Source organism: Rhinoderma darwinii, chromosome 10, assembly GCF_050947455.1.
Source record: "Rhinoderma darwinii isolate aRhiDar2 chromosome 10, aRhiDar2.hap1, whole genome shotgun sequence".
NCBI classification, from domain to species: domain Eukaryota; kingdom Metazoa; phylum Chordata; class Amphibia; order Anura; family Rhinodermatidae; genus Rhinoderma; species Rhinoderma darwinii.
In genome coordinates, this window is record NC_134696.1 from 93,220,127 (window position 1) to 93,237,214 (window position 17,088).

The 17,088-nt window shown below is 42.9% G+C and overlaps 1 protein-coding gene across 1 annotated transcript in view; it reads right to left on the reverse strand.

Moving 5' to 3' along the window:
• GRIK5 (glutamate ionotropic receptor kainate type subunit 5) overlaps positions 1 to 17,088 on the reverse strand; it is a 214,975-nt gene that overhangs the window by 113,673 nt on the left and 84,214 nt on the right. The window contains exon 2 of the mRNA XM_075840288.1: positions 1,272 to 1,414. Within this exon, the coding sequence (XP_075696403.1) occupies positions 1,272 to 1,362 (91 nt within the window). The 5' untranslated portion in view covers positions 1,363 to 1,414. The remainder of the gene's footprint in view (positions 1 to 1,271; positions 1,415 to 17,088) is intronic.

Sequence of the window (17,088 nt, forward strand, 5' to 3'; positions counted from 1 at the left end):
GTGTATTATGATGTTCTGCAGCAGATAAGGTGTGTATTATGATGTTCTGCAGCAGCTGAGGTGAGTATTATGATGTTCTGCAGCAGCTGAGGTGAGTATTATGATGTTTTGCAGCAGCTGAGGTGTGTATTATGATGTTCTGCAGCAGCTGAGGTGAGTATTATGATGTTTTGCAGCAGCTGAGGTGAGTATTATGATGTTCTGCAGCAGCTGAGGTGAGTATTATGATGTATTGCAGCAGTTGAGGTGAGTATTAAGATGTTTTGCAGCATCTGAGGTGAGTATTATGATGTTCTGCAGCAGCAAAGGTGTGTATTATTATGTACTGCAGCAGCTGAGGTGAGTATTATGATGTTTTGCAGCATCTGAGGTGAGTATTATGATGTTCTGCAGCAGCTAAGGTGTGTATTATGATGTACTGCAGCATCTAAGGTGTGTATTATGATGTATTGCAGCAGTTGAGGTGAGTATTAAGATGTTCTGCAGCAGCTGAGGTGTGTATTATAATATTTTGTAGCATCTGAGGTGTGTGTTATGTGGTTTTGCAGCAGCTGAGACACAGAACATATAATATACACTGAAAGAGAGCCCCCCAGGTCAGTAAATTAGTGCTTGGCACAGGAGAAGGAACGCCCTACAAAAGTGATCTGTGACAGACTTCTTCTGCAGGAAGAGATAAGTAGTGTCTATATAGAGCCGCTGATCTCTGTATAATTATCGGGTTCTAACATCTTTCACGTCTCTACTGTCTCTAATAACTTTGTGCTAACTACTCTCCTTCATGGGGCCGCAGGTGTATTGGGAGACTTGTGTAGGAACATTACTGGGTTTTATATTTTATATGGGACATTATGTTAGTTATACAGATATGTCCTACTTTACCTATACTCTTATCTCAACATATTCTGCAATGTGTGAATCAAGATGAACAGCTTTAAAAAAACAAACAAACAAAAAACATGATTTCGCGATACTCTGTCACGAGATGTCTATGATATGTGTGGCCACCCAGTGGCTGTGATGTGGTTTGCGACCTTTCAAGGGTTTTACTAGCATGTCGCGATATTATATTGAATTTGTTTCATAAGAATTTTTAGTCCTCAACCAAATTCAAGCAAAGGTAGGGGTAGACACATCTGTAGCTCCATCATTACATAACCTATTCAGAATAATCCTTTATGATGTTCTGTAGTTGTGTAATATAAATGATGATGTGCAATGATGATGATATGCAACAAGCATGATAGGTCCGGTATATTAAAAGTGCTTACCAACACGTAGAGATGACAGCAATGAGGCACCAGGGGAGGTGAGACTCAGGAGCAGTAGGAGGAGCGGAGCTCCCAGCTCAGGTTGCAGCATCTTCTTCTACTCCTCATGGAGACGGATCGAGGCGCAGCCAGGCTGACACCACCTGTTGGACCAAGGAAAAGTATGACATTATTTGTAGGGTCAAAAATCAAGGTATGTCGACCGAGTTAGGGTTGACCAGCAACATTTTGTAACTATATGGCTGAAGCTAGATGACACCGTCATGTTGGACACTTCTTATAAAGACTCGCCTCAGCGAGAACACGAATTATGGACAATAGACAGAGAAAGTAGAGAATGTTACTCCACTTTTGGAAACAGGGATGTAAATTAACATGTCTAAGCATCATAGCATGATTGTCTTAGGAACTTCTGGTCAATGGGCACCATCATGTCAACCACCAATCAAGATTATAAAGGCATCAATAGTCCTCAATGTATGCATACTTCACCCAGGGTAAAGGTTTAATTTGCTGCCCCCATTTCTGTATCGAAATGTCCTGGCCAAGGCAAGTGACATGTTGCCGACCCTGGCACCCAGCACCTAGAGTACATGCCCCCCTCGCACCCACTAGCTACGCTCCTGTTTGCTTGCATTTACCAAATCATATCTTCACATAAAGAGACGAACGCCTTTAGTCCCCTGTGACAGTCCTCATGCATCAGTAGGCACCAAGTTCCATGGACTATTATGGATATGAAATAAGTACAATGAAACCTCTTTTGAGATGACCACCCAAATTGCAGTGAAAAATGGTCTTCTGTGGGGGTGGTCCTCTCAAAGGAGAAGTCAATATACATAGGGTGTAGGGAAAATTTTATTCTGTTCCATAAAAATCTGATTTAGATCAGGGGTGGTCTTCTCAAAGAGGAGGTATTGTGTAGGGGCTTCACTGCATACCCTTGTATGAAGTACTGGTGGACAATGTGAGGTGATACCAGGATATTGTAGTATGACTTGTGAAGACAGAAAGTCTAACGACAGACTACAGGGAAAAAATGATGCTCTTTGCTAACACAAGCGGTGGCTCTTCAACTTTTGCAATACGACTACTCTCTGCGGCTGTCCGAGCATTCTGGGAGTTGTAGTTTTGCAACAATTGCAGGTTGGAGACCATTGGTTTAAACTGAGGAGGACAGCGAAGGACCTTTCGGAGAAAAAGACAATTGTGTCCCCCACCGCCTACGTAGCACTTGTGCGTCTGGTTGTGATGACTTACATAGTATGACACTACTTATGGGGACAGAGGACAATGTGAGACATTCTTGAGATATAAGACAAGGAGACATCTTGTGTGGAGACAAAGGACTACGTGACACTCCTTGTGGAGACAAGTCAACAGCAGATGAAGTCTACATGGAAAGGGGCTGTGTGACATGGTGACACCTCAGTGACAGGATGACAATTGCTCCTCTTGAGGATACATGTTGATGTGACACGATGAAAGTATATGCACTGCTAAAGGGAGGACTGAGACGCGAAGGAAGAAAAGACAGGTTAATCACCTTCAGGCAGACTGTAGAGTCTAGTACGCTGATACCATCTATATTGGGAGAGACAGGGTGACACGTTGGCACGTCATGAAAGAGAAGACCTGACTGACATGAGTGTATCTATAACTCCAACAAGCTTGGTAGAAAGTAGGAAGAGATAGATGCTGTCAGAGATTGGGGCTGGGGACGTCCATTCTGTACAATTACTGTATGGAAAGAAACAAGACGGCAGCTCACAGAAGACTCTTAGATACTGTCACCGTGATCGTTGGCCTTCGAGATACACTCAGAATTTACGAAATTTACTAAAATTCTGAATTATGCAAAATATATTGCAGAGGGAATGCAAAAAAAGCAACGTGCACGTGGAAAGGATGACTGTAGTGTTCTTCAGGGGTAGTTCGAAACCATTGCACTTAATAGAAATCAATGGAAATCTGCAACAGTCATGCAACAGTTACATTGACTTCTGCTGGGATGAGGCTAAAGAAAAAGAAGGAGGCACAAGTCAAGTGTAATAGATACAAGATTCTCGTAACCTGCAGAGATTGCTATCTAGCATGGATCTACAGATGTAGCAGAGCTGACAACGCACTAGAACCAAGTTTGTCATTTGGCACAAAATTGATTGTGGTTTTACATAGGACTGCAATTCAACCCAGTTATCTTACCTTGGTGAGTTATCATGGTGCACATAAAAAACAGGTCGATAACAGGTTCAAAACCACTACATCTGTATTAGGCTAAGTTCACAATTGTGTTGCCCTTACTTTAATATTATCCGTTATTTTTTAACTGATAGTGTCAAAATAATGGATGTAAACGGATTACAATACGTTTTAAGTTAACACCAGTGATAAAAAAAAAATGACCCATCTGTTATAAATCCGTTTTTTTGGGAACGGAGAAGAAAGTCCTCTACCCTGCACGTTTATCTCCGTCAAAAAAATGGATGACTAATATAACGGATGTGAACGGATGCTTTATTCTGATCTGAAAATGTAGTTGATTATACAACGCAAGTGTGAATTTAGCCTGAGGGCCTGTTCACATGGAGCCTCCGTCGCAGATCCAACACAGATTAGGGCCGGTTCACATCACCGTTCGCTTTCTGTTCCGGGGTTCCGTCGGAGGTTTCCGTCGGGTGAACCCCGCAACGGAAAGTAAAAGTGAAACCACAGCTTCCGTTTCAGTCACCATTGATATAAATGGTGACGGAAACATCGCCATTCCGGCAGGTTTCCAGTTTTCCGACGGAATCAATAGCGCAGTCGACTCCGCTATTGATTCAGTTATAAAACCGGAAACCTGCCGTAATGGTGACGAACGGAAACCATTAGCGATGTTTCCGTCACCATTGATATCAATAGTGACTGAAACGGAAGCTGTGGTTTCACTTCCACTTTCCCGACGGAAACCTCCGACGGAACCCCAGAACAGAAAGCGAACGGTGATGTGAACAGGCCCATACCAGAAACATCACCTCATGCTGCGCTATTGTTTCCGGTAAAACCACGGACACCACAACGGAAAGCCAACGGAACCCATTAAAGTCAATGGGTTCCATCGGCCGCCGGTGGTGTCTGTAGTGCAATGGAACCGTTCTGTCCGGTATTCACTTGTTCTGCTCCTCTGACGGACCAGAACAACAGAATTCCCCAACTAGTAGTTGCACTTTGACACTGATAATAATATAAGTGTCCATTTGGTATATAGTAAAATTGATATATTGGGTCCAAATTTTTTCCTAGTCCCCAAATGACCCACATAGATTACACCATGGCAGGAAAGACCGGAGACATTGGGGGGGGAATATATGAAAAGGTTTACGCCAGTTTTGGCACATGCCATACAGTAATTGCGTTAAAATTAATTCAAATTAAAATAAATTTTGGGGCACAAGCACAAAGTGCCCAATGTTGTCAACACAAACAGGGATGGGGTTAACCCTATAAAACCCTTGCCTTTCCAGACGCCATTGACTGCAGCTAAGGACAACCTATACCGATAGAGAAGAAACTGCAGACAAGAGTCTTGTACGGCAGCAAGCAGGGGTGTTATTTAATAATACAGAACATAAGAAACGAAAAAAACAAGTAAAGCAATTATTGTGAGGAACTACAGGCTGCCATTAAAAGGCAAAATGGCACAAGAGGGAGAAAAACCTGACCAGTCAGAGCAGAGAATAGGCTTGCAGCGTAATACAGGGTGTAACACAAGGGATATTCATCAGATTTGTGGAAGCCGGAGAGAACATTACACTGTCTCCTTTTTCTGTAGATGTTTTTATAATGCGCCAGATATATCAAAGGGCTTCCAAAGAAAAAAGGCTCAAGAAAACGGCAAAAAATAAAATCTTCCATGTTCCATATAATGACACAGTGATCCCATTGATCTGTTACATTTTTTATTAGGTTTATTAAATGACTTCTTAGATGTGAAGAAGATAAGCCGACTGTCAATGAAGACCTGAGATATGAAGCTGGTGATGTGCAAATCTATCGGGTCCACCCAGCGCATATCAATGAGTACACCCACACTGTTCACAAGCAGCACCCCCACAAAAGACAAGCATACCAAGGTGTGGAGAGAGGAAAAGCCTGGAGTGGTGCATTGTGCTAGACTGTAAACAAGACGGAGGAAAAAAACCTCCTACCGGTTTTGAATCATCCCTTCCATGTAATTAAAAAAATCTATTTCCTAAAATTCGGGACTTTTTAGTCTTGTCTAAGAACGAAATATTCTTGGTAAATTAATGGAGCTGTGATGTATACAACGCATGGATTTCGGAAAATGGGGTAGAGAAAAATGGAGGAAAGGGTCCGCAAAATATACTAGAAGAAGTGCAGGTAACTTCTAGCTAAGGGATCTTCACCTATTAGAAGCCCTTAAAGAGGCTGTCACCACATTATAAGTGCAGTATCTCCTACATAATCTGATCGGCGCTGTAATGTAGATAACAACAGTGGTTTTTATTTTGAAAAACGATCATTTTTTAGCAAGTTATGAGCTAGTTTAGATTTATGCTAATGAGTTTCTCAATGGACAACTGGGCGTGTTTTTACTTTTTACCAACTGGGTGTTGTAAAGAGGAGTGTATGACGCTGACCAATCAGTGACCAATCAGTGACTAATCAGTGTCCTGCACTTCTCACTGTTCCAGCCCAGCATGGTCCACAGCACAGTGTGATTGTGCAGTGAAAGAAGTAAACACGCCCAGTTGCTAAAAACACAATACACGCCCAGTTGGAAATAAGAGAAAACACGCCCAGTTGTCCATTAGAAAGGCTCATTTGCATAAATATAAAATTGCTCCTAACTTGGCCAAAAATGATAGTTTTTAAAAAAAAACAAAAACTTTACTGTTATCTACATTGCAGCGCCGATCACATGCAATAGGAGATAGGGATTTGATAATCTGGTGATAGAGCCTCTTTAAATGGAAAATCCATTAAAGGGGTTGTTCCCATTTAAGGGATGTTGAACATCCTACTAGGGCATATGGACATTATAGAGGGAGGTCCTACACTTGGGACCGCCCTCTGCGTGCCAGAATCGGGAGCCGGTCTGTAAGAGCATCCCGCGCTCTGGCGGAACCAGCATATCCTTGCATTACATTTACTTGACTAGCCGGCATGCAATGCTACATTGGATTGCAGATGAAATGAGTGGCTGACCGCAGCTTCCCTCAGCGATAACAGTTGATAGCGGGGGGGGGGGGGTGAGGGAGGCCGAACCTGCGCCAGCTTATTTTTAAAGAGAGGTTGTCTTCATGAGACAATCCCTTTAAAACAGCCAATTTACTTTAAAGAGGCTCTGTCACCAGATTTTGCAACCCCTATCTGCTATGGCAGCAGATCGGCGCTGCAATGTAGATAAGAGTAACGTTTTTATTTTTAAAAAACGAGCATTTTTGGCCAAGTTATGACCATTTTATGACCATTTTCGTATTTATGCAAATGAGGCTTTCAAAAGTACAACTGGGCTTCTGATGAGAAGTATCATCCTCTTCTCTTCAGAACGCCCAGCTTCTGGCAGTGCAGACATAGCCGGGTTCTCCAGAGATCACGCTGTGACGTCACTCACAGGTCCTGCATCGTGTCGGCACCAGAGGCTACAGATGATTCTGCAGCAGCATCAGCGTTTGCAGGTGAGTAGCTACATCGACTTACCTGCAAACGCCGATGCTGCTGCAGAATCATCTGTAGCCTCTGGTGCCGATGTGTCCTCGCTCGTCTGACACGATGCAGGACCTGTGAGTGACGTCACAGCGTGATCTCTTGAGAACACGGCTGTGTCTGCACTGCCAGAAGCTGGGCGTTGTGAAGAGAAGTGGATGATACTTCTATACACAACGCCCAGCTAGTAAAAGTAGTAAACACGCCCCGATGTACGCACATAATACACGCCCACTTGTACTTTTACTTTTCAATACGCCCAGTTGTGCTTTTGCAAGCCTCATTTGCATAAATACGAAAATGGTCATAACTTGGCCAAAAATGCTCGTTTTTTTAAAATAAAAACGTTACTGTAATCTACATTGCAGCGCCGATCTGCTGCAATAGCAGATAGGGGTTGCAAAATCTGGTGACAGAGCCTCTATAAAAACAGTGACCTATCAAGAGGCATTATGTTATAGAGCAGGGTGGGCTGAGCAGATTGACATATAGTTTTGTGGGAAAAGATTTAGGATAACATATAATTAATTGATTTGAATCCATGCTCAGTCATGGATTAGGAGTCCTGTGGGCGGTCTCACTTAATGACTGACAGCATTCCTTGTGTATGTGTACATGAGATCACTGTCGATCACGGAGTAGGACCGCCCACTAGACTCATCAGCAGTGATTTAAATCATTAAATTCAAATTTATCCTGACTTTTTTTTTCCCCACAAAACTATATATCAATCTGCTCAGCTCCTCCTGCTCTATAACACGCTGCCCACTGATAGAACTTAGGTGCCCCTCTACCTGACTCCTACCTAGCTCATCTCTACTGTTCCCATCACAAAATGCTAAATTTTTCAACTTTTCAAATAAACATATTTTGAACTGTAGAATAAGATACCATGACACGGAGCAGATGGTTCTTGGCACATCAATAAAAAAACAGTTTGGGGATTGGAGCCATAGTTTTAATAACTGTTCCCTGGCAGCCCAGCTGCAAAGAGATGATGTAAAGCCGCAGTAGCCATAACTAAGGATAATGATTTAGATTATGTCACTACCAGAGACTTGGTGTTTGTATTATAAAGTCACAGAAGATATACAGTGTTGGTCTACATTGTTAAGGATTCAGCAGTCCACATTGTCAAGATCAAGTAGGTCTGCAGGTCCGCAATGTGAAGCAGTCAGAGATCTAAGGACCATCTTATCTTGTACGTATATCGACATCTTAAATGCAGCATTATTGCGGCACTTTGCTGTGTCTTTGTTACCGCTATCACTCGATCAATTCATACTAGCTATGCCTCCATTCAACAATAATATAGGCAAAGGATTTTCAAAGAAATTTAGCACGGTGTGGAATAAAGGAATCAGCAACCATCATCTATAATGTCATCTAAATGGATGTTTAGAAAAGTGTGAAAGTCATGCGAGGAGAAGAAGTAGACGGTACACGTGAAAAAAAGACCCCACAGCAAGAATCAGAATGAAGCCCATCTGCTGGGACAGGTTCCTCCCCTTTCATCCCTTGTATCCCTTTTCATTGGCCATGAAAATGAGCGCCGATCAACGAGATAGATCGTTGATCGGAGTTAGTTTGCTCCTTTCACAACGGGCACTGAGCGATTACGTAAGGGGACAACCGATTGTTACTACCATCGTTCGGCACCCTTCATTTCCTTCATGGAGATGTGCTGCCGACTAGCGACCATTTTATTGGCTGCATAAACGAGCAGATTAGACAATGAACCTTCTTGATCGGCACAGTATACACAGGGCAATGATCGGGAACAAGCGTTCATACGAACGCTCGTTTGACTGTGTAAAAGGGCCTTAACCCTTAGGATAGTTCATGCTCCTCATTGATCTTGTATGAGGAGAGGCCGACATAAATTCACGTCGCACAACGTGAAGGAAATGGGCAGTGGCATACATAGAATGAAGAGGGCCCCATAGCAAAGATCCAACTGGGCACCCCATTATGAAGCTGGATTTTTCAACCCAGGACAGAAGGGCCTTGGTGTTTGTTTCCCTGGGCCAATTCCAGTCCCTCTGGAGGGTGTAGTCCTACACAGGTTCCCACCACCCAATAATAAATAGACCAACTGGGCTGGGCCACCTCTCTCCAATGGCTCCATGGTAGTCGCATGGATAGCTCCGTGGTCAGTACGCCCGTGGAGATGGAAGCATCTGAACTCCAGCGAAACCTCTCCATGCGCTCTGAACCTGCCACAAGGCCATCTCAATAGTACGCACACCCCTAAAATATAGAATTCAAAGAAAATTTAGAAGAATATTAATGTACAAAAAACAATACATTTGCGTCGCCGAAGTCCAAGAGCCTTGAGCTAAATGTAATCTGTTCCTTCCAGTTCTTCTATCACCCAGATATCAGAACCCCCTCTAAATTGACCTATTCATGACCTGTCACTTTTACCTGCAAGACAGCCCAAATCCCCCCACATTTATTCATCTACCCATGGCCAAGCGCTCAATAGATTATCCACACGCCAATCTATAATGAAAGCTTCTAATAGACTCTTCTGCTCCACTCGTTCCTCTTGTCATGCCGTTCTTCTTTGTCAGACTCTACGCTGTTCCCCTTTATGTTTTATCATTTAATTTAAACACCTGGCAAGGGAAACGCAGCAAAACCTGAATTTCAGATTTTTGTTTTCAATTATTTATACGAAGTACAGTAAAAAATTGTGTAGTACCGTGTTAGCCAAAGACAATATGAAATGTTAAATACTTTTGTGTCAAAAAAGACAAAAGTATAATAGGTATGATACCTTTATTGGCTTGCATATAGAACTTTTATGGTTAGCCAATAAAGGTATCATACCTATTATACTTTTGTCTTTTTTGACACAAAAGTATTTAACATTTCAATTATTTATAGTAATTTTGAGGTTTGGAAATTGCGTGCTTCTTCCCTGCTAATGTTCTAATAGAAAAAAGGCCTTTTTAAGTATTGCCACTTCACTACTTCAATAGATGGTAGACCTCGATGATGAATGACATGTTTAAAGACATACCACTGAGTTTACTTTGCAAATATAGGGATTTCACATGCGGCAATAGAACCGATGACAATAATATGCGCCATGTCTGAACATGCATTGTTACACAAGGTTATAGGGTGTTACCTAGACTACAACAGGCATTGCAGTAAAAACTGTTTCCCATTGTATCGTATCCCCCGTATTCCCCCACTGGTGTTTTGCCTGTTTAGTTGCATTAAAATCTGAAATGAAAATGGATTTTAAATTTTATTTTATGTAATGCGCCTGACATAATAGTCCAAATTTTTACAGTGGAATGAGAAAAAATACCTTGTTTAAAAAAATACAAATTGAACATTTCTGAGTGCACATGTATCTCCCCCCGTGCTATGAAACCACTAAATAAGGTCGGGTCAAACCAATGAACCTAAGATGTCACATAACTCGTTGAATAAGGTTCCCCTGAGTTTCATGATCTGTCACATGACGTCAGTATAAATACACCTGTTCTGAAAGACCCCTGAGTCTACAAGACCACTAAGCAAGCAACATGAAGACCAAGAAGCTCTACAAACAAGTGGTGGAGAAGTGTAGCTCAGGGATGGGTTATAAAAATATATCCCAAACTTTGATTATTCCACAAAGCCCCATTAAATCCATTAGAACAAAATGGACAGAGTATGGCACAACTACAAACCTGACAAGGTAAGGCCGCCCACCAAAACTCCCAGACCGGGCAAGGAGGGCATCAACCATTCAACCAAAACACCAACGATAACACTGAAGGAGCTCCAAAGATCCACATCAGAGATGGAAGTATCTGTCCATAGGACCACTATAAGACGTATACTCCACAGAACAGGGTTTAATGGAAGAGTGGCCAGAAAAAAAAGCCATTGCTTAACCCCTTCAGGACCCAGCCATTTTTTGGATTTTCGTTTTCATTTCTTCCTCCCCACCATTAAAAAGCTAGAACTTTTTTATTTTTCTGTCACTATAGCCATATGAGGGCTTGTTTTTTGCGAGACGAGTTGTAGTTATTAACGGTACCATGTAATGTATTGGGAAACAAAACAACATTTTTTTGTGGGGTGGAATAGGAAAAAAACAGCAATTCCTCAATACTTTGAAGGGTTTCGTTTTTACGGCTTTCACCATACGGTAAGATTGGCATGTTAACTTTATTCTACCGGTCAACATGATTATGGCGATACGAAACGTATATATTTCTTTTTATGTTTTACTACTTTACAAGGAAGAAACGAATTGTTAAAAATAAAATTTGTGTTTTGTCGATTGAGCGGTATGAGGGCTTATTTTTTGCGGGGCGTGCTGTAGTTTCTACTGGTACAATTTTGGGCTACATGAGACTTTTTGATCACTTTTTATTTATTTTTTTGTGAGATATGGAGTGACCAAAAAAACAGCGATTCTGGGGTTTTATATTTTTTTATTTTTACGGCGTTCACCGTGCGGGTTAAATAATGATATAGTCTAAAAGTGAGAAATGGTAAAAGGTTTTTTTTTTTAATTGTAATTTTTTTGTTACAATACTATAAACTTTTTTTTACTTTTTTGTTTACACATTTTATTAGTGCCTCTAGGGGACTTGAACTAATGTGTTACAGTATATTGTCATTCTTGCAGGCTCCTGTTAAGCTCTGACAGAGACACGGCTTAACAGGAGATGTAGAAAGGCAGCCCTGGGGGCCTTCATTAGACAACCATTGGCACCTCCTTTGCGGGGGGGGGCGATGAGCTGTCAGTGGGGGGCCTTCCCGTGTTTGTGAAGTCTTAGCCCTTATTCACATGACAGGTATTCCCGGCCGGGTGACGGCCGTTCATAAAACGGCCGTCACCCGGCTGCAGTAGGAACAATAGACCCCTAATGGGGCTATTCACACGACCGATTTTTTGACGGCCCTGGAAAACCTGGCCGTCAAAAAATAGGAAAAGGCCTATTTTCGGCCGTTTACCCGGCCGCCCTGCTCCCATAGAAGTCTATGGGGCTGGGTAATACACGGCCATCAACGAAATGTGTCCCGAGGGATGGCCATGTATTCCGTCGCTCGCTCCCTCCTCACAGCGCAGAGCGCCTGTGAGGAGGAGGAGTTTATACCATTCGGACGAATGGCTGTACACTGGAGATACACTGTGTGGCAGGGCCGGGGTGTACAGCAGGTGTAAGGGAGCACTGCACTGGCTCCCTTCCCGTGCTTGTTTTAAAAGCGCCCTGGCCCAGCGACACCTTCCATGGCCGATGGCGCCGCTAGCAGCTGCGGCTGCTACTACTGTAGCGACGCCACTATAGCAGAGCAGGGAGGTATCTCCCTGCTCTGCTATGTGCTAGCCCCACTTTAGCTCCCTGAAGGAGCGGAATCCCCGTGTGTTCGGGGATTCCGCTCCTGGACAGAGCGCTTGATGTCTCTGTCCATATCTGGGCAGTGACATCAGGGGAAACTCCTGAAGCGGAATCCCCGAACACTCTGTGACCGGGGATTCCACACCAGGCGAAGCCAGTAACGTTCAGTGTCCATAAATGGACACAGACGACAGGGGCTTTTCCTGAAGTGGAATCACCGGCCACATGGGGATTCCCCTTCAGGAGTTGCCCCTGATGTCACTGTCCAGATATGCCCGGAACGGATGCAAACCAGCCGGGAAAAATGGCCGATTTTATAGACCGACACTCAGGCACGGGCGGGACCCTGTCGTGTCAATAAGGCATTAGATGCTGTGATCGAGCATCTAAGGGGTTAAACAGCCCAATCGCTGTTCCTGGCTGTTATTCCTGGGTGACAGCTGTAAAACACAGCTGATACCCGCCGCTACGGAGCGGGCTCAGCGGGTGAGCACGTTCCAAACATTACCTCCCCCACCACGACGCAATAGTACATCACGGCGCGGGAAGAGGTTAAGGAAAAACATCAAAAAACACATTTTGAGGTCCATAAACAGCATGTGACAGACTCCACAAACACATGGAAGAAGGTTCTCCAGTCAGAAGGTTAGCAGTGTGGTGGTGTCAAGCCGCACCTGAAAGCCGCCTAATTTTTATCATTACTATGAGTCTCCTCATCCTTTCCACTGTTTATGAAATGATCTTATGGAAGGTTCTGGTGACAGGTTCCGAGTTTTCGTTATTATGAGAGTCTATCTCCTTTAATTATAGATATGTTATAAACAGTACGCCTCTTCAGATTTTCCCACACATCTTCGTACCAGACAGCAGATTTGAATAAAAAAAACTTGCAGACAAACTCTTGAATGCACAGAGTCTTTGAACATTTTCGGGACATTGGGAATTCTTTACAAAGACGACTGCAATGTGACTTATTGTGAAAATGCAGTAAATACACTTTCCGCACTCAGGAGATGCTAATCCTTCTGTGCATATACTTTGGAAGTTCACGTATAACTGAGGATTCATCATCCCGATACCCAGTGATGGCAGAGACTCATTTGCAATGTTTTTCATTCTTTCCGTGTCTAATGAATTTTTTGTGAGTGGCATATCAATTGCCTTCCTGTTGCATATTTACAAGTATTTTTACATTGTCCTTCTACACTTGGAGATACCTTACAGAAAATAATAAGAAATGACAAATTGCAGGTCCCTTGTACAGTGACTTTCAAAATCAGACTAGGATACCTTAAAGAGGCTCTGTCACCAGATTTTGCAACCCCTATCTGCTATTGCAGCAGATCGGCGCTGCAATGTAGATTACAGTAACGTTTTTATTTTTAAAAAACGAGAATTTTTGGCCAAGTTATGACCATTTTTGTATTTATGCAAATGAGGATTTCTAAAGTACAAGTGGGCGTGTTTAAAGTAAAAGTCCAAGTGGGCGTGTATTATGTGCGTACATCGGGGCGTTTTTACTACTTTTACTAGCTGGGCGTTGTGTAGAGAAGTATCATCCACTTCTCTTCAGAACGCCCAGCTTCTGGCAGTGCAGACACAGCCGTGTTCTCGAGAGATCACGCTGTGACGTCACTCACTTCCTGCCCCAGGTCCTGCATCGTGTCGGCCACATCGGCACCAGAGGCTACAGTTCTGCAGCAGCATCGGCGTTTGCAGGTAAGTCGATGTAGCTACTTACCTGCAAACGCTGATGCTGCTGCAGAATGAACTGTAGCCTCTGGTGCCGATGTGGCCGACACGATGCAGGACCTGGGGCAGGAAGTGAGTGACGTCACAGCATGATCTCTCGAGAACACGGCTGTGTCTGCACTGCCAGAAGCTGGGCGTTCTGAAGAGAAGTGGATGATACTTCTCTACACAACGCCCAGCTAGTAAAAGTAGTAAAAATGCCCCGATGTACGCACATAATACACGCCCACTTGGACTTTTACTTTAAACACGCCCAGTTGTACTTTTGCAAGCCTCATTTGCATAAATACAAAAATGGTCATAACTTGGCCAAAAATGCTCGTTTTTTAGAAATAAAACCGTTACTGTAATCTACATTGCAGCGCCGATCTGCTGCAATAGCAGATAGGGCTTGCAAAATCTGGTGACAGAGCCTCTTTAAGCCCACCAGACTGAATCTGAAGGACCACCCTAAAACCTCACAGGCCAAGTACAACATATCCACTTTAACTTTCTAAGTCTCTGCTATTATCATTGCACCTATAAGCCCCATAATTATTAAAGACTAAAATATTATTTAGGTTTTAACTAAAAAAAAAAGTGCTGGTGGTCCGTTGCAAACTCAACTTCACATTGGGTTGTCTTCCGCTCTACCTTAAAGGCCCTGGTGTGGTAGTGCTGTGTTCTTGTGTACGAACTTGGGGCAACCAAAAAATACTTTAGTGGATCAGTCCAACCCTGGTTTTGCTTGGCTAGATTTATGTATGAGATCAAACTAGAACATGGCAGCTGGGGGGGGGGGGGGGGTTATCAATTCTCTTTGATTGCTCTAAATTTCTGCGGGCAGCGCTGGAGTCCTGGTTTCAAATCCGATCAAGGACAACATCTGCATGGAGTTTGTATGTTCTCCTCATATTTGCGTCGGTTTGCTCCGGGTACTCGGGTTTCCTTCCACACTCCAAAGATATGCAGGTAAGGAATTTAGATTGTGAGCCCCATTGGGGACACCAAGTGAGGAGAACTTCTATACCTCACTGCGGAATATGTTGGAGCTTTATAAGCAACATAAATAAATACAGACATGTGTATTTTCTATAAATTACCTCGAAATCATATGTACCTTTGAGGGTTAGAGCTACACTAAATGGAACATATTAAAAAGTGAGCTTTGAGTGTAGTTTTTATACCTAGGGCTGCAGCTCTAACATTGAGAAATTCATGTATCAGGGTGCAGAAGAGTGATCAGAAACTCCCATGAAGGAATTTGAGTGAAATTCCTCTTCAGATTCAGAGCAAAAACATTTAGGGCTGACTTTGGGTCAAAAAGGGTAAAAAAATTGAAAAGCCCCTAGGGGCTTCCCCATCTGAGGGCCTCCCCAATGCCCCTCAGGGCAATTCAAAATAGTAACTAACTAGAAAAACTGTATGTTTCACCATGAACCAGCTTGAGAACCAGGGGTATGAGCACTATTATTTGTGCACTGTATGGCACTTGTATTTGGTCACAGTGGTGATATTATTTGGGCAATAAATGGTGTTAATTTTTAGAATGTATTGTATTGTGGTATTTTTTGGATTCATGAACATTTTGAGGGATTATCATTGTGATCATAATGAAAAGTAGAAGGAGCCCCCACACAATTTCTAGCCAAAGTGCCCACTACAGACCTTGATTTTGCTTTGAGAACATCTGTAGAGCAGAAAGGCTGGGAATATTCATAAAGTTGTCAGGTAATTGCCTTACTGCTTTGCTGCGTAACGGGGAACATCTCCCGTGGTGAGAAGATAGCTGGCACATACATTCGTAATTATATTGTACATGGAGGTACATCATTTTTTAAAGATTCATACCCAAGTCTGCACCAACATGTTCACATTTCGGAGACATTGACCCTTTTGTAACTCTTTGAATTCAAGAGTAATTTGAACAAATATATTTAGAGGTACCGGTGTCAAACCGGGCCTCCTCGAGCCCAACCAAGGAAAATATTCCGAGGGTGCACCCTTTATCTATACAGAACATGTTCACGTCCACGTTAACTTGCATTGTAATCTTTGTCCATATCAATGCACATACAGAACACTAGTGGCAAGTGATTGTCTCCAAAGTCATCTCCAAATGAGGTTGTCTACTGCTGGACCTTTGGAGCCCATTATTCTATCGAGCCTAGGAACAACGGAGGGTCCTCTGGTGGACCAGTATGACCCTGAAAGGGATGGGACTTGTATAATCACTCAACGGAAAGGCAGATTTGCCATTCCAGAGTATTGGAAATATGGGTGACAAGCCGCGTGGGACGTATGGACATACTTGACAGGAGGGACTTAGATTGACTGACGATATTATTATTTTAGGGCAAAATGGACTTCGAAGCAAGCTGAGAAAGTAACGTAAAGGGTTACGTTTCATAGTTCCACAAAGAAGTCTTCACAATCACGTCTAGGAACCATTTGCAGTGGAGTGGAGACTCTTTGCAGTGAATGAGCGGAGTGTCACTTGTTGAAACAAACACAAAGTAATTCTCATAAGTGGAGCTTTGTGTGTGATGCGCGAAAGAATAGAAATGCCCAAGGCAATCCAGAAATGTTATTATCGGCTTGGTCCTTTCCTTACTCATATTGTTATATTTTCAATAATATTCCCAGTAATACGATGGTTGAGAATGACTAGGAACACCAGCAAAAAATATGACCCTACTGCTACAGCAGGACATGGGAAAACACCTGCAAGCACAGAAGAAGAGATAGGATTTTTTTAAAGAGGGAGAACAGAGAGGTGACCCGGTGAGGAAGGCTCCAGCTCGGAGATGTCATGTAGAGTGATGGCCTCCATTAGTGTCCCTGGGTCATTATATGGAGATGGAGCTCTACTTTGATAAATGGGACAATGCTCAAAAGGGTCTCATATATCACCACACCTCCCCCATTCAATATATGTATATATGTGTTTCTATGTAAACATGTGTTATTGCAAGGTGTGCACACATATACTTACACTATTCACTCTGGATAGTGTA